The 22,963-nt window shown below is 43.4% G+C and overlaps 1 protein-coding gene across 1 annotated transcript in view; it reads right to left on the minus strand.

The window, feature by feature from the left end:
- Positions 1–22,963, minus strand: part of ecel1 (endothelin converting enzyme-like 1) — a 59,484-nt gene that overhangs the window by 12,031 nt on the left and 24,490 nt on the right. The window contains exons 8-13 of the mRNA XM_084063926.1: positions 10,462–10,684; positions 8,048–8,146; positions 5,662–5,736; positions 4,974–5,077; positions 3,380–3,438; positions 2,406–2,457 (exon numbers count right to left, since the gene is read on the minus strand). Of these exons, the coding sequence (XP_083920052.1) occupies positions 2,406–2,457; positions 3,380–3,438; positions 4,974–5,077; positions 5,662–5,736; positions 8,048–8,146; positions 10,462–10,684 (612 nt within the window). The remainder of the gene's footprint in view (positions 1–2,405; positions 2,458–3,379; positions 3,439–4,973; positions 5,078–5,661; positions 5,737–8,047; positions 8,147–10,461; positions 10,685–22,963) is intronic.

A 22,963-nucleotide genomic window follows, 5' to 3' on the forward strand; every position in this document is an offset into this window, starting at 1 on the left:
TGCTTCCTTCACAGGTGTTACCAATGATACTAATGAAGGCTCTGTTCCATTCTGGTCAAAGGTGCTGATATCAGGGTGCTGATATTGTGGATGTTGGCTCACTAGAAATACTAGTGGGTCTCAAAGTGTGGTCCAGGGACCCTCATGGTTCCTTGAGAGGGTGTAACTCTGAGAGTGTACAGATGGAACCAAATGGACCCACTTACTTAAACAAAAACTGTGAGTACTTCTTCCACCACTGAAAACATGGCAAAAGCCGCTTTCTTGCATTTAACCTGAACCCTCCTGCCAGCGGCCTTCCATTTGGGAAGGTGAGTGTAAGGTTATTTTCGTAGTCTGAGAGCCTCTGGGACTTTTAGGAATGACAACTTGTTTCATTAGCGCAACCTTGTTCAGTAATTGAGCTCTTGGTGGATAATGAATTGGTTTAATTAGGTATAAGTGAGAATAAAAGCATGTGAGACTAAGGTGGCCCTCAACAGCTGTGTTTTCCATTGGCCTAAGAGTTGCTTTCAGTGTTGCCACACCTCGACAGATTTTACGAGAGAAACAAGCAACCAGATCTATGAAAACAAGCCCAAAAGAAGTGACTACAGGCCACACGAGCACTTCAAACCGACGCGCATACGTTAGCTATTTGAAAATAGACGATCTACAAGGTCGCAACGAGTTGTGAGCTTGTAGATCGGCTATTTTTTTTTTAAATCATGAGGGGAAAAAGTGCAAAATGTGGAATATTTTTGAAACATTTTAACAACAAATTTTGTACGGGGGTCCCCTGGCACAAATTATCATTTCAGATGGGGGTCCGTGGACAATTACACATTCATTTGGGGGCCCTTGACATGAAAATGTTTGAGAACCACTAGGTTAAACAATAATCAAAAACGTTTGGAAGCAAGGCCAAATAACCAACTACACTTCAGAAACAACCCTAAAACGCAACCAGCTACTACCAATATTTACAAGCGACATTACAGAAAAACAAGCCCAAAGTCGCTCATGATAAGCTGATCTCAGTTTCAGAGCTGCGCTACTGAATCTGTCGGTAGCCCCGTTCAGAACGTGTCCGCGTGTTAGCCAAGCCCCCAGAGTTGCTGAGAAACATTGAAGCCGCCACCCCAGTGGCCAAAGCTGGAACTGCAGGCGGGGAGAAATACATGCACGACCAAAAAATACTAAATATAAATATATATATAATATAATACAAATATGTAAACATATTATACATAAATACATATGCATTTACATATACATATGCATCTCGAGTGTATTTAATACATATCTCGCGTTCATGGCTCAACACACGGGCTGCCGTAGGAAGCAAAAAGGACCGCAGTGCGCATGCTCATAACTCTATGGCTGCTCGAAATGTCCCCAAAAACGTCTCAATAATTCTACTTCTGGCAGGCTTCCGGGTGCTTCAAAACGCCACTGAGCAATTTCATTGAAATGAATAGCTCTAGTTATATTATACCTCTATGGTGTTAGCTTACAAGTGGGCGGGCCTTCAGATCAGGAAGCAGGCCGCGCTTTACCCAATCAAAGGTAGTGGTCGGGATTTACATCTGTGCGCTCGCTTCCCACTGGAAACAAACCGAAACTCATTTAACAATAGGGTCCTCAGAGCCGATAAAACCACAGAAAGTTAGTAACATTTTAACTTGTTCTTTCATCATAGAAACAAGTGGGCTTATAACCAAAACGATGCATGTTCTTTGGGAGAAATGGTGTTAGTGTTCCGTGGAGAAATATTGTTAGAGGGAATGAAAACATAGGCGCACCACCGGAAGTGGAGGGCTGAGGGCATGTCTGAACCCCGGTTTCCAGCCGCATAGGTCTAGTTAATAGGCCCTATGCACAGCAGCCATATTGTAAGACATTCACAGGTGTTATCAATGATACTAATGAAGGCTCTGTTCCATTCTGGTCAGACAGAGTCAGGGTGCTGATATTGTGCATGTTGGCTCACTGGAAACACTCCCAAATGGCCCTTTACGGGTGTGTAACTCTGAGAGTGTACAAATGGAACCAAATGGACCCTTACGGGTCCATTTGGTTCCATTTGTACACTCTCAGAGTTATGGGGGTCGTGGAAATCTGAAATACCAAAAATCTGAGAACTACTGTGCTACACTAAATGGAACAGAGCCTTCATTAGTATCACTGGTAACACCTGTGAAGGAAGTGATAATATGGCTGCTGTGCATAGAGCCTATCACCCCCCCAGAGTCAAATGCAAAAGTGAAAAACGCTGGGGGCGCTGTTTTTACTTTTTATTTGACGATGGGTTCCCAGACTGATGATAAGCAGACATGGCAACACTGGTTGCTTTTGGTATTTGACGGGCTCTGAGGTGAAGAGGCGGTGAAGAGGAGGACAGTGGAGAAAAAAAAGATACTTACTGTGGAAACTCTGGGTCGTAGAGGGTGGGCTGAAGGATGCCTGCAGGAAACACTGGAGGAGAGACGCCCAGCATTAAAACCAGAGTGAAGACAACCAGAGAGAGGGAGAACAATAAAGTTGTCAGTGTTAATTTAATGAGAGTGTAAAAACGGGGCTCTTACATACTCTGATTTTATGATTTCGTTGTCTTATTTTTAATGTGACCTCTGATGTGTGAGTCCATCTTTACACTCTTAATGTAGAGCGATCTCCCAGCATCTTTTTATTTATACATTTTTCATTAAAATTGACAATAGGAGTGAGAACCGTTTTTCTGTGGGTCCTGCAAGTTTTAAAATATGCTGTTTTAAAATATGCTGAATTCCATCTTTAAAAGCTGTAAATCCAGTTAATTTCCAGTTAAAAGAGGTCTTAAAACATTTTTCTTTGTGAACTAAATGCCTACCGATAATAAATCACCATAGAACACAGACCAGAATTTCTTTTATTTATGGTTGAAATGAGTCTTATATTTAATTCACACTGTCGGTATTACAGCAGTCTTGAATTGTAACTTGCTGAAACATGCAGTCACCCTGAGTGAGAGGAGAACCCGAGGCACTGTGGGAATTTGAACTCAAGCTAGCAGGGTCAATAACCACTAAACCAGCAATGAACACCAGAATCTGTTTCATTGGACACATTAAACATAACGCAATGAAATCGTAAAACCAGAGTATGGAAAAAAAGGAAGACAGAGAGAGAGAGAGAGAGAGAGAGAGAGAGAGAGAGAGAGAGAGAGAGAGAGAGAGAGAGAGAGAGAGAGAGAGAGAGAGAGAGAGAGACAGACAGACAGACAGAGCAATGTGAAATGAATGCTACAGACCTACTTGCTGTGCTGTGGAGACGAGTGTGCGTGCGTGCGTGCGTGTGTGTATGCGTGCGTGCGTGGACAGTATCAGTATGAGCAGCGATCACTCATCCACCGACTCACCCATTTGATTCTTGTTAGGGAGATAGTAGGCATTCAGAGCCTGAGGAGGAAGCAGCCACCTGCAACGAAGACACATTGTCAAACATACTGTACACGCATGCACACACTCACACACACACTCACGCACGCACGCACGCACGCACGCACGCACGCACACACACACACACACACACACACACACACACACACACACACACACACGCACTTGCATTCCATGTCCTAGCCAAACATCCCGAACCTGAAGAGAATTTTATGAACCCTACACACTTCAGGGTTTCTAAAAACCTAACCTGTGACCCGACCCATAATGAGACTTTCACGACTCACCCGACCCCCAAAAACTATAAACCTGATCCCGAACCTGTGGCTGTGGTTGACAACACCCGCTGGAACCCAGGATAATTGTTTGAAGCTTAGTTGAACCTGCCTGACCCCACAACCCATGGGACCTGTGGGTTGTGGGTTAACCCCCGCACTACCCCCCCCCCACACACACACACACACACACACACACACACACACACACACACACACACACACACACACACACACACACACACACACACACACACACACACACACACACACACACACACACACACACACACCTGTCCATGTGCGAAAACACATAGATCAAGAAGTTCCTTTACTAGAGAGAGAGAGAGTAAATAATGGAACCTTAGGGGTCCATTTGGGCCCATTTTTCCCACTCGGACTTCTGAGGATTTTACTGTGCATAATCCACATAAAGCTCTGACTCATCAATTGGCTACAGAATGAATAACTTTGAGGGTGAGAGATGCCCTTGTTCTAGGAGTGAAAGACTGATGGCCCTGTGCATCCAGCATAGAGGCAGAGAGATGGAGGAGACACAGTCAGACACAGTGAGTAATGAAAGGATCACATTTTGGTGATAAAAGGGGAATGCATGATTTTAGTGTGTGTGTGTGTGTGTGTGTGTGTGTGTGTGTGTGTGTGTGTGTGTGTGTGTGTGTGTGTGTGTGTGTGTGTGTGTGTGTGTGTGTGTGTGTGTGTGTGTGTGTGTGTGTGTGCGCGTGCGTGCGTGCGTGCGTGCGTGCGTGTGTGCGTGTGCGCGTGTGCGTGCGCGGGTGCGTGCGCGTGTGTATGTGTGTGTGTGTGGACTAATGATACAGTTGTTTTGAACACATTGGAATACTGATGGGGCCAAGATGTCTTGTTGCTGCACAGAAGCATGCCTTTCAGGTGTGAATTAAGGTTTGAGGATCCTATACAAAATGAATTACAGGTACCCCACATTTTCTTTTTACTACTTCTTTTCTGGTAGCTGGAGTCTAGATAAGTTGAAATAATTATGTTTCTTCTTCATATGTTGATTTGCTGCTTTTTCTACTGCCCAGAATTTCAGGGGTTCAGTAACTAATACATAGACAAAGAGGGACATACTGCGTTGGAAAAGAAAGGGACTCATAACAGCCTCAGAAAGCAGATTTCTAATGAGTTCTTGTTTATTAATATCTTACTTTAATTGGCCAACATCCTGCCAATGAAGTTAGAGAGCTAGCTAGCTCACGCAGCATGAATCGTCGTGAAGCAGAGCTGAAATTGAACTCACGCTGTCTTATCCACCTCTTTGTGGATCTGTTTGACCGACTGCTTGATTTTGAACTTGATACTGTTGAGGATGTTCTTGAAGTAGGTCTTCTCATCCACTTCGAACTGGAGAACCAGACGATAAACCAAAAGTGGACAAGACAGAAACAGAGAGAGAGAAAGAGAGAGAGACTCTTCATATTCATTCAATGCAAGATGAGAAAAAGATACAGCAAAATAAAGGGTTGATGTGAGATGAATCGTGCCGTGACACAGCGAGAGTGAAGTGGATCAAGCTTGTGTCAAAACACTCCCTGTCCACTGGACTGAGTTACGTCTTGGGAGTGCGAGAGAAGTGGTTATTGTGTGACTTAAGAAGAGGAGGATGAAGGACATGAACTCAAGCGTAGGTAGGTATGTATTGGAGATGCAAATTGGGGCAGGCTGAGCACGCTGTGGTCTAGTGTCAGCTGCCTCATAGTGATGGAGGAATTGAAAATGACAATCTCTCCTGCCAAACTTTTGTCATACTGTACACTCCAAATATATATATATATATGAGCGGCGAGAGAGAGAGAGAGAGAGAGAGAGAGAGAGAGAGAGAGAGAGAGAGATGACAGAAAAACAGAAACTTTGTGTTTGACATGTACATTCTGTAAGAAAACTAGAGTGAGGAGAGACAGAGGAAGAGTGAAACAGAATTCACTCACATCATACTCCTGATCGATGAGTTCAGGTTTGAGCAGGAAGTCTGGGTAGCCCGTCATTACCATCATGTGCTGCAACTGGAAGAGACAAGAGGAAGACAGGAAGATGGGCAAAAGGAAAACAAGAATAAATGACTTAAAGTCATATTATTACCAGCTGCTAGCTCCATTAAGAACCTCTCACTCCGCTATACAGCTCCGAGATGAGGTTCTATGTGGATGTTCACTTGACCAATGTTAGGTGTTCACAGACGGACGGACACACGGACGGACAAAGTGAAAAGTACCCAGGGGGTCCCTGCCCCCCCCCCCCCCTTAGGGGTCCCTGGGACCTACAGACAAAAACCTACAAAAAACAAAAAAAAAGTACCCAGGGGGTCCCCCTGGGTACCCCCCTCGCCCCCCCCCAGGGGTCCTTGGGGGTCCCTGGGACCTACAGACAAAAACCTACAGACCCTTAGGGGTCCTCAAAGCGTTCAGTCTGTGTGTGTGTGTGTGTGTGTGTGTGTGTGTGTGTGTGTGTGTGTGGGGGGGGGGGGGGGGGGGGGGGGGCTTGTCCGTCCCCCTCTCTCCCCTCTGTGTCCTGTCTCAGTACTATCCTGTCTAGATAAAGCAAAAACTATACAGCCCACACATTTGCTTATGCATGCACTTTCAGTACAGTCAGTGATTGATGCAGGCACAGAACTAATCGCACACATGTAGCACCACCACACACAGACAAACAATACCCTCCCCGCACACACTAAGATATTACACTAAGACGTTGCACGCACGCACGCACGCACGCACGCACGCACGCACGCACGCACGCACGCACGCACGCACGCACGCACGCACGCACGCACACACACACACACACACACACACACACACACACACACACACACACACACACACACACACACACTCACACACACACACACACACAAACGATCAGCTAATCAAGTGAACCAGTGTAATAGGATTACAGAAAGAGCACTGTGTATTCAGCACTTCCCTCTAAAAGGATTATAACTTCAGAATCATAAGAGCTATCTTTCAGTGCAGACCCTAAGAGGGAGTGATCTGGATTAGACCTCCAGACCTCTGTGTCTCCCTGTCAAACCTTTGATGTGTTCTACCACAAAAAGTCTCACTGAGCAAGTAAGAGACAGAATACAGTACTTGTCCATGCGTGTTGTGCAAGTGGACTTGGGTTTCATACCAGGGGTGAGCCACGACTAATATTTTCTAAATATAATATATATAATAATATATATATATATATATATATATATTATAATAATATATATTATATAATATAATAATAACATTTGTGGTTGATCAAACACATTTTCACTGCTATGCGCTAGGACAGGGGTCTTCAACAGGGGGTCCGGGACGCGAACAGCCTTTTTGCATGTAGTTTAAGCGCGGGGAGGCGGGGCTGGGGCTTCCCCTATTGGGCGGGCGCGCGGGCGGGGACTTCTTTCCTCTACATTAGAAGAGTTAGGACGTCACGTTCTATTACAGCCCGAATACCCAATCTCAGCACCGGCCTCAGTGGCGCACCTCGCTAATCTCTAGACTCTAAAACCATTACCTCTGGGAGTCTGGGTTCAACTCCCGCTTGGGACAATACTTTTTCAAACAACTGCGGACTCTTTTTTTTTGCCGATAAAGTATAGTTTTGGACCATCGGCCCGCGACGACCGGCCGATGGTCTGCTAGTCGACTAAGCGCCGTCCGAGTTATGTACCGATAGGCACAGAATCGTAAATGATGTTGTGGGGACTGCGTTTGCCCCAACTGCCAGTCAGTGCACTAACATAGCTCGCGTCGCCAGGCTCTCTCCCCTCCCCCCCGCCCCCTTGCGCTTAAACTACATGCAAAAAGGCTGTTCGCGTCCGGGACCCCTAGGGGGTCCTCAGAGTTACTACATAGGGTCCGCCAAATCTTTGTGTGATATGATTTTTTTTCTACATTAACCACTTGAACCCTAACATCCCTTTACTGAGAACTTTAGCCAAAAATAGCAGATCTAAAAGCTCACAACGCCTCGCGCTGCGAGGCGTTGTGAGCTTGTAGATCGGCTATTTTTGGCTAAAGTTATAGGTGTAAAGGGAAAAAAAGAGCATCAAAAGTTGATCTGAAACACAATTTTATACAACATAGAGGGGGTCCCCGCTTCGTCGCTCTCTCAGCTAGGGGGTCCTTGGCCTGAAAACGTTGAAGACCCCTGCGCTAGGATAATACCACTCAAAAAAACTGTTTGATCCCTTAACAGTTTTCGTGAGCAGTTTTGAGTTGAACCTCCCCCAGTGTTGCTGAGCAATGTTAACATAATGATATACAGTGCATCTCTGGTCACCTCTATGACATGAGTTGGCTCATGCCTACATCGTACCTTGGCTCTGGCGGCCTGCTTAGTCGTCTCGTCCATCCAGTCCAGCTCCCGGAGCCGGATGTCCAGGGAGTGCTTTATGTCCTCCACCAGCTCCTGTACCTGCAGGCAAGAGAGCACAGGGTTAAAGGACCATGCCACCGTCAACACATGTTCATACAGCTTCAGCCTTACGGGACCCAAGGTGACAACTGATGTGCCATCGCTGAGCCGACAACTTTACATGAGAAACCATGTCTAATTTGATTGATATAAGTTATAATCTTCAAGTCCTAATCCATCTTTCACCAAAAGTCAGAACTGAAATCAGCGAGTAAATATGAATCACATATAGATCACATCCGATGATCCATAAAGTCGGTCTTTTCATACGATGTAGCAGTAACATCATTATTGTCATTTGAAATTGAAATAAGAAAAGATGAACCAAAAATCGAGTTGAAACAGTTTTGAAAGGAAAGCACTTTAGTTCTTCATGTCCATGAAACAAGAGGTTCAGTAAGTGAGACGTTAGAGTGGGATTAACTGAGCCTCCAGCACAAACACCTCGAGCTCCAGAGGTCTGGCCACAGATTAGTGAGCACAAAATACCCTTTGATCGATTTCATTACACCTCTTGTTCTAAAACAATAGGGAGAGCACCAGACTGATGAAGGAGGTACGATAGAATTGTTGGGGATGTGTTGAACTAAACAAAAAAGTTAAAATTGACCCCACATCAGAGCTTACAAGTGAAGTATCAAGTTTAACATTTTTTTTTCTTCGTTTTTATAATTGTGTGATTACAATTAAATATTGATGGAGTAAATCTACCATTCTTCATTTGTTGGGTAAATAATTGACAATGAATTCACAGAATACATATTTTTCTAATCAAAGTTTTGATAAATTGGAGCACTGAAATAACTTAACTTTTTTCTTAAAGAAACGTTTGTCCTCAATGATGTGTATACCTGTGCACATATACTTCATTTGCATTATTTTTTCAGCCCTCACTGTAATGATCAATGAAAACATTGAAACATTTCTGAGGAATAGTTTGGCTTTTATGTTACCAGTTTGCTGACAGGATACTTTTTAAAAGTAAACTTTTCAGCTACTAAAGGGGAGGAACACAGAGAGAGGGAAGAGGAGAGATGCGTCTTGTTTCTCAATTGAATCCTTGTGTACTTCAAAATCACGTTATTATGTAAACTATTGAAGTTTACACTCAAACGGCTTAGTATTTTATTTAGAACTTTGTGCACTCCTGAACTCAAGATTTCGATTAAAGTACAGACTGAGTAATTAGTGCTCAATACCTATAGAACTATTTCAAACGTACATTTTCCATCCCATGAAAGATGCAGAAAGCTGGATTTTATTTTAATTGAGAGAGAGAGAGAGAGAGAGAGAGAGAGAGAGAGAGAGAGAGAGAGAGAGAGAGAGAGAGAGGCAGCTCAGTGAGGAACAGAGACAGTGAGGTGGAACGAGGACAGTGAGGGGAGGAGGGAGAAGATAGAGAGAAAGATAAAAGGGTGAATGAGATATGATGAAGGGCTCAAAGAAAACGCATAGAGGTCACAGGGCGTTGAAGACCATATGCCAGAGACTGGACATGAGAAAGATATTACAAAACATATTAGATAAAGGGATAGGAGCTGAAGATGGCAGGATTAAGAGAGAGAGAGAGAGAGAGAGAGAGAGAGAGAGAGAGAGAGATGGGAGGGAAGAGGTAGGGGGTTGAAAAGGAGCGACCTGGGTCAAGAGCAAAATAGTGGGGAAGAGATTGACACGGATGGAATTCTCAAATCCATCAGAAATCACCAAACCGCCATATCAGAAATGAAGACATATCAGGAGAGAAAGACAGATACAAAATTAAATAAATCAATCAATCAATCTATCTGTCCCACCCTCTCAGTGGTGGAAACAGTACTCAAATGCTTTACTTAAGTAAACGTACCAATACTGCAATATAAAAATACTCTGTTACAAGTAAAAATCCAAAATTAAAAATGTACTTGAGTAAAAGTACAAAAGTATTGGTATCAAAATGTACTTAAAGTACCAAAAGTAAAAGTACTAAATATTTGAAAATAGCCGATCTACAAGCTCACAACTTGCTATTTTCAAATAGCCTATGTATAAAATAGGGCTAAAGTGGTTAATGTATGTTTCATTATATCTTAGTTTATATCTGAAAAGTAACTAGCAACTAAAGTTTTCAAATAATTGTAGTGGAGTAAAAGTACAATATTTGCCTCTGAGATGTAGTGGAGTAGAAGTAAAAGTATTGGAAATTAGAAATACTCAAGTAAAGTAAAAAAATACCTCAAAACTTAAGTACAGTACTTGAGTAAATGTACTTAATTACTTTCCACCACTGCTCCCTCTATCAGTCCATCCACCCCTCTATCTATCTCTCCATGTGGTACCTTGGCCTTGCTCTGAGAGGAGAAGTGCTGCTGGACAAACAGAGCTCCCAGAGCCATGCCAAAGTGCTTGTTGGCCTGTGTGAGACACAGTCTGCTCAGCTCCAGCTGCCTCTCTGTGCCGTCGATCTCTCTGGAGAACTCGTGGATGGTGCTGCGGAAGGCTGTGGACAGGTGTTCGCTCAGCGCCACCACGATACGCCACAGCATGTAGTTGTGGAGCACCCTGGGGAGACAGAGGGGTGGGGGGGGAGAGAGAGAGAGAGAGAGAGAGAGAGAGAGAGAGAGAGAGAGAGAGAGAGAGAGAGAGAGAGAGAGAGAGAGAGAGCGCAAGGTTAATTCAATTCATTGATTAACCCATTTAGACAGGGAAGGAATCTGTGTCATTTTAGGTGTTAAACACTTTATCCATTATTTTATACTTTGGCTATTAAAATGAGCAAATCTACAAGCTCATAGATCTGCTATTTTTAAAATATTTATATTTTTTAAAGCAGAAATGTTTTACTCAAATCTTTGCTTCTGGGGGTCCCTGACTCCCTGGAACAAAATATTTTGAGATGGGGGTCAAATACATATAAGTTTGGGTGGTCCTTGACATGAAAAGGTTTTGAGAAGAACCACTGACATAGAAACATACGTTTTCCAGAAAACTGTTAGGATTTAGAAGACGTTTGTCGAATCGGCCTGAGGTCTTAATGGGTTAAATAAATAGTAATCGGTAAATGGTCTGCATTAATATGGCACCTTTGTAGCGATTCACAGTGTGCACTACAGTCACCCATTCACACACATGGCGGACGTGAACGTGCACGCCACCAACCTGCTCATCAGGAGCAGTTATGGGTTCAGTGTCTTGCTCAAGGACACGTTGCTATGATGCCAGTGTAGAAGCCATTTCACTGCTTTGGTTTATTCCGATTATTATGTGGGCATCAAGGGCACGCCTCTCCATGCCTAATAGGCTCTATTCACAGCAGCCATATTATGAAGACATTCACAGGTGTTACCAATGATACTAATGAAGGCTCTGTTCCATTCTGGTCAAACAGAGTCAGGGTGCTGATATTGTGCATGTTGACCCACTGGAAACACCCTGCTACACCAGTGGGTCTACAGTTGGGGTCCAGGGACCCTCATGGGCTTCCAAATGACCCCTTACAGGTGTGTAATGGAACCAAATGGACCCTTACGGGTTCCATTTGTACACTCTCAGAGTTATGGGGGTTGTGGAAACCACTGTGCTAGACTAAATGGAACAGAGCCTTCATTAGTATCATTGGTAACACCTGTAAAGGAAGTGATAATATGGCTGCTGTGCATAGAGCCTATTGATTGACAGAAAGGGCATATGTATGCAGGGTGATTGGGAAAGGTCATGCACCTGGGTGGACAGACATATTTTACCAGTGCCAGAGCCACAGTGCCAGAGAACAATGCCATGCCATGGAAGAATCTGTTTGTATGCACATTTTTGGGCTATAGTAAACATGCAAACTTAAACCTCAAGTTGTTGTGTGGACAATGTGTTCTTTATGCCTGCGTACAACCTATAAAGTCTGGGCGCATCAGTGGGTTTTGTTGGTTCGTTTGGAGGAATTGAGTCGAGCCGACGTTACAACGACATTACAGCCAGGACAAACTGGGCATCAACCTCCTGAACCACTGTAGGTTCTCTTTCAACCTCTATACTAGACATTACTAACACAATCATGCAGTTACAGCCCTCGCAGCTTTATTGTCACATCACAGGTTTACAGAAGTAAAAATCCAACCCTCATCCAACCCTCATCCAACATCCAACTCTCTGGTTGGATGTTTTATATTAGCTTTCTGGTCGCACAGCACAAAGCATTGAATTATAACTTTCACTTCAATGCCAGTGGCTTTTCTATTGTTATATTTAGTGAGCACAAAATACCCTTTGATCGATTTAATTACACCTCTTGTTCTAAAACAATAGGGAGAGCACCAGACTGATGAAGGAGGTACGATAGAATTGTTGGGGATGTGTTGAACTAAACAAAAAAGTTAAAATTGACCCCACATCAGAGCTTACAAGTGAAGTATCAAGTTTAACAGTTTTTTTTTCTTCGTTTTTATAATTGTATGATTACAATTAAATGTTGATAGAGTAAATCTACCATTCTTCATTTGTTGGGTAAATAATTGACAATGAATTCACAGAATACATATTTTTCTAATCAAAGTTTTGATAAATTGGAGCACTGAAATAACTTAACTTTTTTCTTAAAGAAACATTTGTCCACAATGATGTGTATACCTGTGCACATATACTTCATTTGTATAATTTTTTCAGCCCTCACTGTAATGATCAATGAAAACATTGAAACATTTCTGAGGAATAGTTTGGCTTTTACGTTACCAGTTTGCTGACAGGATACTTTTTAAAAGTAAACTTAAAGGGGAGGAACACAGAGAGAGGGAAAAGGAGAGATGCGTCTTGTTTCTCAATTGAATCCTTGTGTACTTCAAAATCACGTTATTATGTAAACTATTGAAGTTTACACTCAAACGGCATTGTTACCAATGATACTAATGAAGGCTCTGTTCCATTCTGGTCAAACAGAGTCAGGGTGCTGATATTGTGCATGTTGACCCACTGGAAACACCCTGCTACACCAGTGGGTCTACAGTTGGGGTCCAGGGACCCTCATGGGCTTCCAAATGACCCCTTACAGGTGTGTAATGGAACCAAATGGACCCTTACGGGTTCCATTTGTACACTCTCAGAGTTATGGGGGTTGTGGAAACCACTGTGCTAGACTAAATGGAACAGAGCCTTCATTAGTATCATTGGTAACACCTGTGAAGGAAGTGATAATATGGCTGCTGTGCATAGAGCCTATAGAGCGTCGCAGTTCCCGCCCACTTCCAGTTGCCGGAAGTAAATACTCAATGCATTTTTCCCATTGACTTTTCCGAAAATATTTATATAAATTAATTTAAGCCAAGAATCAAGCTATCCAGGATGCTGGTGAATCATGACCATAAAACGTTTGATTCTGTGAAAAAACTTTTTTGAAAACGGCAAAACAAAGGGTATTTATTAAACATAGTATATCATATCATTAAATATAAAATTTTAAAAAATCACAGAAAAAAAGGTTTTATGGTCATGATTCACCAGCATCGTGGATGGCTTGATTCTAGGCTTAAATTCATTGATATAAATATTTTTGGAAAAGTCAATGGGAAAAATGCATTGAGTATTTACTTCCGGCACCCGGATTCTGTGCAACTGCGATGCTCTATTGATTGACAGAAAGGGTATATGTAGGCCTGGGTGATTGGGAAAGGTCATGTACCTGGGTGGACAGACATATTTTACCAGTGCCAGAGCCACAGTGCCAGAGAACAATGCCATGCCATGGAAGAATCTGTTTGTATGCACATTTTTGGGCTATAGTAAACATGCAAACTTAAACCTCAAGTTGTTGTGTGGACAATGTGTTCTTTATGCCTGCGTACAACCTATAAAGTCTGGGCGCATCAGTGGGTTTTGTTGGTTCGTTTGGAGGAATTGAGTCGAGCCGACGTTACAACGACATTACAGCCAGGACAAACTGGGCATCAACCTCCTGAACCACTGTAGGTTCTCTTTCAACCTCTATACTAGACATTACTAACACAATCATGCAGTTACAGCCCTCGCAGCTTTATTGTCACATCACAGGTTTACAGAAGTAAAGATCCAACCCTCATCCAACCCTCATCCAACATCCAACTCTCTGGTTGGATGTTTTATATTAGCTTTCTGGTCGCACAGCACAAAGCATTGAATTATAACTTTCACTTCAATGCCAGTGGCTTTTCTATTGTTATATTTCTCAGACAGCAGCATTGTGTTTGTATGTATAGACGCCTCTATCTTGCCCAAGGCTCTGTCTTCTCCTCTGCCCCGAGTTCCCTGAATGACTGAAAACCGGAGGAAAGGTAAAGAGAAACTATAAGTGTTGACGTCCGTGACAGAGAGAGAAGAGGGAACAAGTCAGGAGGGTGTAGAGGACAAAAGAAAGACTCCCGTCTCTGTCTGTTCTCATCAGTCAGAGGGTTGAGGAAAACACAGCCGGCGAGAAAAAGAATAAATGATGATTCATTCAAGTGTTCAAGACCCCTTTTCATTCTCTCCAGTAAAAATGCTGTGCGGCAGCTCTGTGCCCCCGCCGAGCACGCAGCCTATCTGCCTGCGGGACAAGAGCAACCCTTCCCCCCGTTGTGAGGCCCCTTGCAGACGTCAAGGCATGTTGTTTTTCCACGTGTTTTATCTTTTTAGTTTTATTTTGCCTTGCCTTTTTTGCCTTGCCAAAAGTGCCTTGGCAGCACCACCCCAGGGTCTCGCCAACAAAGCACTTGTGAAATGAACTTAATTGAGGAAAGAAAAAGTGCAAAAGGTAGGGGGGGGGATGGAGGGCGAGTGACAGTGAATGTCCTTGTACGAAGTGTGACCCGTCTGCCACTCAGCAGGGTTAATCTACAGGTGTGGATGCTTCACTCGAATTAACGTGTGTAAGGGTGTGTGTGTGTGTGTGTGTGTGTGTGTGTGTGTGTGTGTGTGTGTGTGTGTGTGTGTGTGTGTGTGTGTGTGTGTGTGTGTGTGTGTGTGTGTGTGCGTGCGTGCGTGCGTGCGTGCGTGCGTGCGTGCGTGCGTGCGTGCGTGCGTGCGTGCGTGCGTGCGTGCGTGCGTGCTCAAGTCATACTGTGACCTAAATACACTAATGCATGTGTGTGGAGCCACATGAAATAAGAGAGCCTGTTGGTGACATCACTGTAATGATTACACAGTGAGTCTGAAAAACAGCGGAGCTGAGTGAGGCCTCATTAGCACAATGGATTTTAATGGGTCTCTTTAGTAAGATAAAAGACACTGTCCCCATAGACAGTATTCACACTTCACAATAGCTAGCTCGAGGTTCATTTCGCACAGATTCAAATGAACTAGTTCACGTTCATACTTCACAATTTTGAATTTTGAAGTTCACAGTCCCCCAAAAATTAACTATTTATTTCACATTCATTTGATTCATTTTTCTTTATAATGAGCTGCTCTGTGCAATTATTTTTCAATAGAACCTCCTCCTACCCATCCACCCCTAGCACCCAATCATTGCTACTGTGCTGCCTACTTTCCAAACATAATCAATCACTGTGTACTACTATAGAATCGCTGACAGAGATTACATTCAATAGCCAAGAAAGTTTTCACATTATGCATGAAGTGAAAAAAAATGAGTAGAGTTATAATGTAGATGCAATAGAACCAAATTATACATACGTTCAAAAACATAATCAACTGGGTAGGTGCAACCCCCGAGGCAACTTGTGTTGTTGTTCATTGTGCTTTGTGTGTGTCAACACGTGTCAACACCAACCCAAAGCCAACAATCCTCCACATAGTAAGGCGGAAACTTGATACCATAGTGCACTTGGTGATAAAAGCGCGAAATTTGGCACAGATGACCTTCATATGACCCTAATTGATAATCAACCTCTGGCCACGCAGAATTCCTAAGATTTCAAGATGGCCACCACCAGTTTTCAAAATGTCTGCAACTGGGCCAATGTGTTGGACTATATCGCTTTGCTGGGACTTATTTTAATATAAGAGAATATGTTCTGGAGGTATTCCTACCAAGTAAGATAAAAAATAACATTAGGTTCCAATATGGCGGCATGTATTCCAATATGGATGCCGATAAATTGCAGAAATGTGCATCTGCTTATGGTTTATCCACATGAGCTTGTAGTACATGTATTTGTATTAATTAACATTCACAGAATCCATTTATGGAACATTTGAAAGTGATTTATTAGCTTGGTAAAGCTTAGTGCTTACTTTCTGTTTTATTTTTCTGATCAAACCCATGACCATGTAATCCGAAGGTGAAAGCTCTACCGACTGAGCTACCCAGACACAAAGACTTCGCTTGAAAAAGCTGTCGAAGGACCTCAGATGGATCCCCCTTCATGAAAATGCATCAGCTATTGGATCAAAGTCATCAGGTCTTTGCTTCTTTCATGCGTTCAGCAGATGCCATACAGTTTTGTCCTTCCACGGAAAGAGAAAACGGTCAGCACCTGTTTGAGAAAATATCCCTATAAATATCTAAGTTTTTGTATTTATTGGTGAACATATTGAAAAGTCTGTTGCCCTAGGTCATTAAAAAGCAAATGCTGTGTATGGTAATTAATACAAATACATGTGCTACAAGCTCATGTGAATGTACATTTATGCAACTTATCGGCAGCCATATTGGAAAATATGCCACCATATTGGAACCTAATATTATTTTTGTTATCTTACTTGGTAGAAATACCTTCAGAACATATTCTCCTATATTAAAATAAGGGGGAAATCAAAGATTTACAGCCCCAGCAAAGTGATATAGTCCAAAATGTTGGCCCAGTTGTGGCCATCTTGAAATCTTAGGATTTTTGCGTGGCCAGAGGTTGATTATCAATTAGGGTCATATGAAGGACATCTGTGCCAAATTTCGCGCTTGTATCACCAAGTGCACTATCGTGTACTGAAAACGGCATATTCCCGCCTTACTAACAGTAAAGGCTCAGTTTCTTATAGACAGGGAGGAGGGAATATCACACCATAAGCGGACAACAAACTTTATTCGATATATATACTTTTAAAAGTAACTTGTTAGATTACTTTTTTTTTTGGCTTTTTACCCACTTTTTCTCCCCAATGTAGTCGTTATGCCAATTGATTCCTCCCCACACACATTTCTGGGTTGTCACTGCAGTTGTCAAGAATGTACCAGAGTCGCCACCAGTGTTGTGGAGATGTTCTTGGCTTGGAGAAGCTTCTTCAAATTTGAAGTAGAGCTCTTTGAAGCTGATAGACATTTGTCACCCAGGCACAATTTGCCTGTCACTGTGATGTTCTTACCCTTTTCATCTACAAAATTCCAAATAATGTGAAAAAAACGACGTAAAGGCTGACGTCTCTGCCTTCTGCAATCTCACTCACTCGCTGACTGAGCTGCAAATGTGCACTGCCACAGCCATCTGGAAACCTCCCTGTACGCTCAAGAAGTAGGCAATGACCAGAAACCTTTTTTTTCATTTGTGGCAACAGAAGGAACAAGGAATTTCAAACTAACAAACTGATTACTTATTTGAACATGTAACTACCGTAAGTAACAGATTACTTGATTTGCAGCAACAAAGCATTATGTTACTTGTTAAATAGCAAAGTACTCTAACGCAAAAGCACTTGCGTAGCATATTACCCCCAACACTTTTAGAGACGTGTTTCAGTCCTTATACTGTACCTTCATCAGGTAAAGCTAACATATAAAAACATATTACACACTCAGACATGTGCGCGCACGTGCGCACACACGCACGCACGCACGCACGCACGCACGCACGCACGCACGCACGCACGCACACACACACACACACACACACGTTTGTATTACTATACCTGTGAGGACATCAACATTTTAGGAAGCCGATTTTATGATTGATTTATGTTTTTTTTTGGGACATTTTTAACCGCAAGTCTAAAGCTGGAAAATAGCAGATCTACAACACGCACGCACGCACGCGCGCGCACACACACACACACACACACACACACACACACACACACACACACACACACACACACACACACACACACACACACACACACACACCACTCATTCACTCATCTCTCTTTCATTCTCTGTCCCAATCCCATCCTCTGTCTATTTCTCCCTCTATCTGTTTCTCACACTCCACACTCACTCACAAACACCCCATACCCCAGAGAGGAGCTTGAGCGAGTGACAGATGAGACATTATGAAGAGAGAGAGCAGATGGAAAGAGAGAGAGAGAGCGGGGAAAGATGGAGTGAGAGAAAAAGAGAGAGAGAGGCTGGTTTTGTCATTATGCTTTACCCCTCATTGGACGCCTGCTCATCTGACTAATGGGATTGGCTGCAGCCATCGCGGCTCACATCAGGCAGACCGCACACACACTCTTTCAATTATAGCATGGATGGAGAGACACAGAGAGAGAGAAAAGAGAGAGGGAGATGAATGGAGGAGGATGCAGAGATCATTTCTTTGTCAATACACTTGCTGTGTGTCTGAAAAACACCACAAAGGTGTTGTCTGAAGCAATTAGTATAAAAACTGCTCTTTTCTGTGCTTGTTTCTCTCTCTCTCTATATTTTTCTCTTTTTACTATTTACGGGGCCAGAGCTCAGCTCTGGACCTGTTTTGTTATTGGCATTATTCTGTTTCTTCTGCCACTTTTCGCAGTTCTGGCTGAACCGTGCTGTCGCTTTTTACGAAACTCGGCCATATGGTAGATGGTCATGAAAAACGATCAAGAAATAATTCTCACACTCATTCGTCAAAAGGTGGCGCTACTGTATAGCACTCAATTGAAAATGCCAACTTTGAACAGGTACAACTCATGCCCTGTTTGACCTACAGCCATGACAGCCACAACTTGGATACACATATGCGTCTCCTCATGCTGAACAACTTTCACCGTCTGACTTTTGACCTCTGACCTTTAGATCTCCCACCATTTTGAATTATATGAAAAACAGTCATTGGCTCCTAACTTCTGCATTTTTTCACTTAGAAAAAATCCACTCCTATCGTTTTGTCGGCAGAGGTCCAAAGTTCATGTGTAAAAGGTTTCGTGCAAATTGCTCAAAAATCCCAGGATTCCATAGATTTTAACTATTGCAGTTTTATGAAAATTATTCATCTACAGTATGCCTAAAACATACATGCAGACTCACATTTCTTTGAAACTTTGCAGAAATGTACAGGGTCATTCCAAATATCACTGAAACCAATCTTACTCCAATTGGCCAAAGGGGGGCGCTATAGCAATTTTTTGAAAATGCAAACTTTAAACAGGCATAAGTCATGCCTCGTTTGGCCGAAAGTCGTGAAACTTGCTTACACTTGTGCCTTGACTCATGAGGAACACATGTATCGCTTTGACCAGTAAGCTCCGCCCTTAGATTGTCCGCAATTTTGAGCAGTTTGAAAAACACTTAAACCCAGGATTTTTCAGCTATTTGTGTGAAACTGTATCATCTGTGCGATCTCCTTTTTCACAATTCCTTGTCTGTTGGTCCAATGGCGTCTCCCTTAAATGAGTGCCTCAAGATCACCAGTTCAAGCCTCACTTGATGCAGACTTCATTTAAGTTGAATTGCAAACAACATGACTGTATCAATGAATACATGTGCAAATGGTAAAGATAACCTGAAATGCTTATTTGAGAGTACGTTTTTTCAATGTATGACATACTTCATTCTGAGGTAAGGGACAGATGGATCACCGTGCCAAAAGAACATGGCTCCCCATCCGCTTCCGTTCTATCTCCTTGCAAAAAAAACCTCTGTAGCTCCGAAACTGTTTCCGGTGGGGAAAAACAAGTCATTTTGGATGCACGATCACTCTGCCATTGTGACTCGTGCGAGAGATGTTATCGTTCCAGGCGTTAGCCAGGACCATCGTGCAAAATGAACGCATGCTTTGTTTCACATGGATTGCTCGTCGTGGAGTCTAGAGCTTTAAACAGCGCAGCGCAGCGCAGCGCAGCGCAGCGCAACGGTGAGATTTCTGGCACCGAACGTAATCTGTTATTATAAAATTCTGGCACCGAATGCGTTAAGGAGGCTGAAAAGAGCCAACCTGGCTCCACATGCTGCAGGGGAACTCTCTGCTGGTGCACCTTGGAGAGCATGCTGACATACTGCACTACAGAGAAGATGGTGGTTCAGGAGGTAGAGCGACCGGCTGAGAACCGTCAACAAAAGTGCTCTCGAGACTCTCGCCGGAGCACTCGTTCAATGCCACTTTGACTATGCCTGCACCTCTTGGTTCTCCAACATCTCAATGTCACTAAAATACTAAGCTTCAGACCTCCCCAAACAAACTGATTGGACTTCTCGGCCTAAAGCCCATGACCCACCTAATTCCAACACATTTTGCTCGTCTGGGATGGCTCAGGGTAGAAGACAGGGTTGAGCAAGTAAAAATGGGATTGTTTTTTAGCGGTAACAACCGCTCTACACTTGGCTTTGACTCCGTGTCTGTGTGTCTGTGTGTCTGTCTGTGTGTCCGTATGAGCCCGGGATGAGCACGGCAAAGAAGCAACACATACAAACACACGCACACACACACACACACACACACACACACACACACAGACTTGGAGATTGCCTATGCCATCTATCCTCTCATTGGCCACACGTGCCACTGGTTATCAAAGAGGGGTCCAGGGACCCCCAGCGTATGTTATGTCCGTCCACCCGCATGAGCACGGGATGAGCACGGGATTTTAAACAGCTATAACTCCAGTTTGCAGCATGCCACCAAGTCCAAATTTGGTATGTGGACTTAGACCACCAATACGGGACGAGCACAAATTGCTGAAGCCCCGCCCCCTCTGTCTTCCCATTGGCTGGCCTTTAACCAGCCATCATTCCAGTTTGCAGCATGCTACCAAGTACACATTTGGTAAGTGGACTCAGACCACCAATAGGGACGAACTGAAATGAGTTAAGCCCCGCCCCAAAGGCACCGCTTCCTTCACACAGGGTGTGATTTTTAAGATAGTCAAAGGGGCATTACCCTCAATGCCCTCAATACCCTCCTACCTATACCGACTTCTCCACCCATCTATAGAACAAACATGAACATTCTCATTCTACTACTCTGTATTCAATCAATCAAACCGCAAGATTCCAGATTTGATCCCTGGCTTCTCCTATAGCATTGTGTCAAAGTGTCGATCCTTATGCAAGACGCTGAACAGCCAACTGCTCCTAATGAGCTGGTTGGGGCCTTGCGGTTGAACTTTGGATTTGGATAAAGGTGATAGAGCATTTAACGTAATGCCATAATGCACCATTAAAACAATACTGACATGATGCATTATAGAGAACATGCTGAAGTGCTGCATCATCGAGCATACTGATGTACTGCACTATAGAGAGAGTACTGACCAGGGCCAGTTCTAGCCTGTCAAAATAATTGGCAGGCAACGTGGGTGGTACAGTAGGTAAGCCCAGAGGTTAGAGAAGCTGTAGCGAAGTTTAGAGTCTGTCTGTCTGTCTGTCTGTCTGTCTGTCTGTCTGTCTGTCTGTCTGTCTGTCTGTCTACTGAATACTATATCAGCCTTCTGACATATTCATCCATGTCTAAGGTGTTTGTTATTTTTCTCATGGACCAAGATCACCAAATTCCTCTTTCTTTCAGGTGTGACGACAGGGGTTAAGGACTTGCGACAGAACTATCATGCTCCGAAAGCCACTGTGCAGCAGACGGGGAACATGAATAAACACACAAGACAAGCCTTCCGCGTGTAAAGATGTAAACGGCCTCTTGGGAGCCAGTCTACTGTATCCCCCTGTGCAACTGTGTTCTCTTTATGGGCTATAGCAAGATAGTCTAGAACATATTGAAAGCCCTCCTGTTTATGGCTTGAACTGTTTAAAAACAGTCATATATTTCAGGGAACTCACAAACAGCAAGGATCAGTCTCTGTCTCTGCAATGGTCTCTCTCTCTCCGTGCATTGTGCCGTGTCACGTAAAAAGCAACAACAGACAAGACAATTCAACTCTGGCAGCGGGTGGGCATGTGCTTGAGATGAACATGACTGAGACTCACAGGATTGTGCCCGCTCGTCGAGAGAGAGAGAGAGAGAGAGAGAGAGAGAGAGAGAGAGAGAGAGAGAGAGAGAGAGAGGGGGGGGGGATCTCCTTCTCAGTGGAGCTGAAAGACTCACTCATGCAATTATAACCATTATAATATATAATACAACTGATCATAACTGATCATTAATTATAAGGAGGCAAGATAGTTCCTGAGGTAATGGCAGCAAGCCTACCAGCTAGCGGTAGCTATAGAGGATATGCGTGTGACATCATCATCAAACCCGGAAGTTATGCAGGAATGACTACTGAGTGTCAAAAAAATACTTTCTGGCCTTGACAGCCCATGCATCCAAACAGAAAAGTAATATCTGATTGCATTAAACAACATTAAACAATGTTAAACTCATTTTGCATGTTTCTTTGCCACTCGATTTGCCACTCGATGTGCCATTCACTTTAAGCATGCGCATATCCTCTATTCATAATCGTCTCCTTATCAAAACTCCTCATCAAAACGCATATTGTTTTGAATAGTCAATCCAAGAAATCTAAAATGACACAGATGCTTTCCCTGTTTTAATGGGTTATAGTTCCCACCGTAAGATGAAATATTTGTTTGAGTGGCGCGATTACATACAAAGTCAATGCAAAGACACGACTTGGCGCGACGTTGCATCGAGCTAACGGTGGCGACCCGAACAAAACGCTTTGTTGCCTTTGCATCTTTGCTCCAGTTGGAAAATCCCAAGTGAAGCAACGTTCGCCTCACGTTTACCAATCCTGACCAGCGTGGTCAAAGAGAAGCAATAGGCTCCATGCACAGCAGCCATATTGGAAAGAAATTGG

The sequence above is a fragment of the Gymnoscopelus microlampas genome, assembly GCF_963454915.1.
Source record: "Gymnoscopelus microlampas genome assembly, chromosome: 8".
In the NCBI taxonomy this organism is placed as follows: domain Eukaryota; kingdom Metazoa; phylum Chordata; class Actinopteri; order Myctophiformes; family Myctophidae; genus Gymnoscopelus; species Gymnoscopelus microlampas.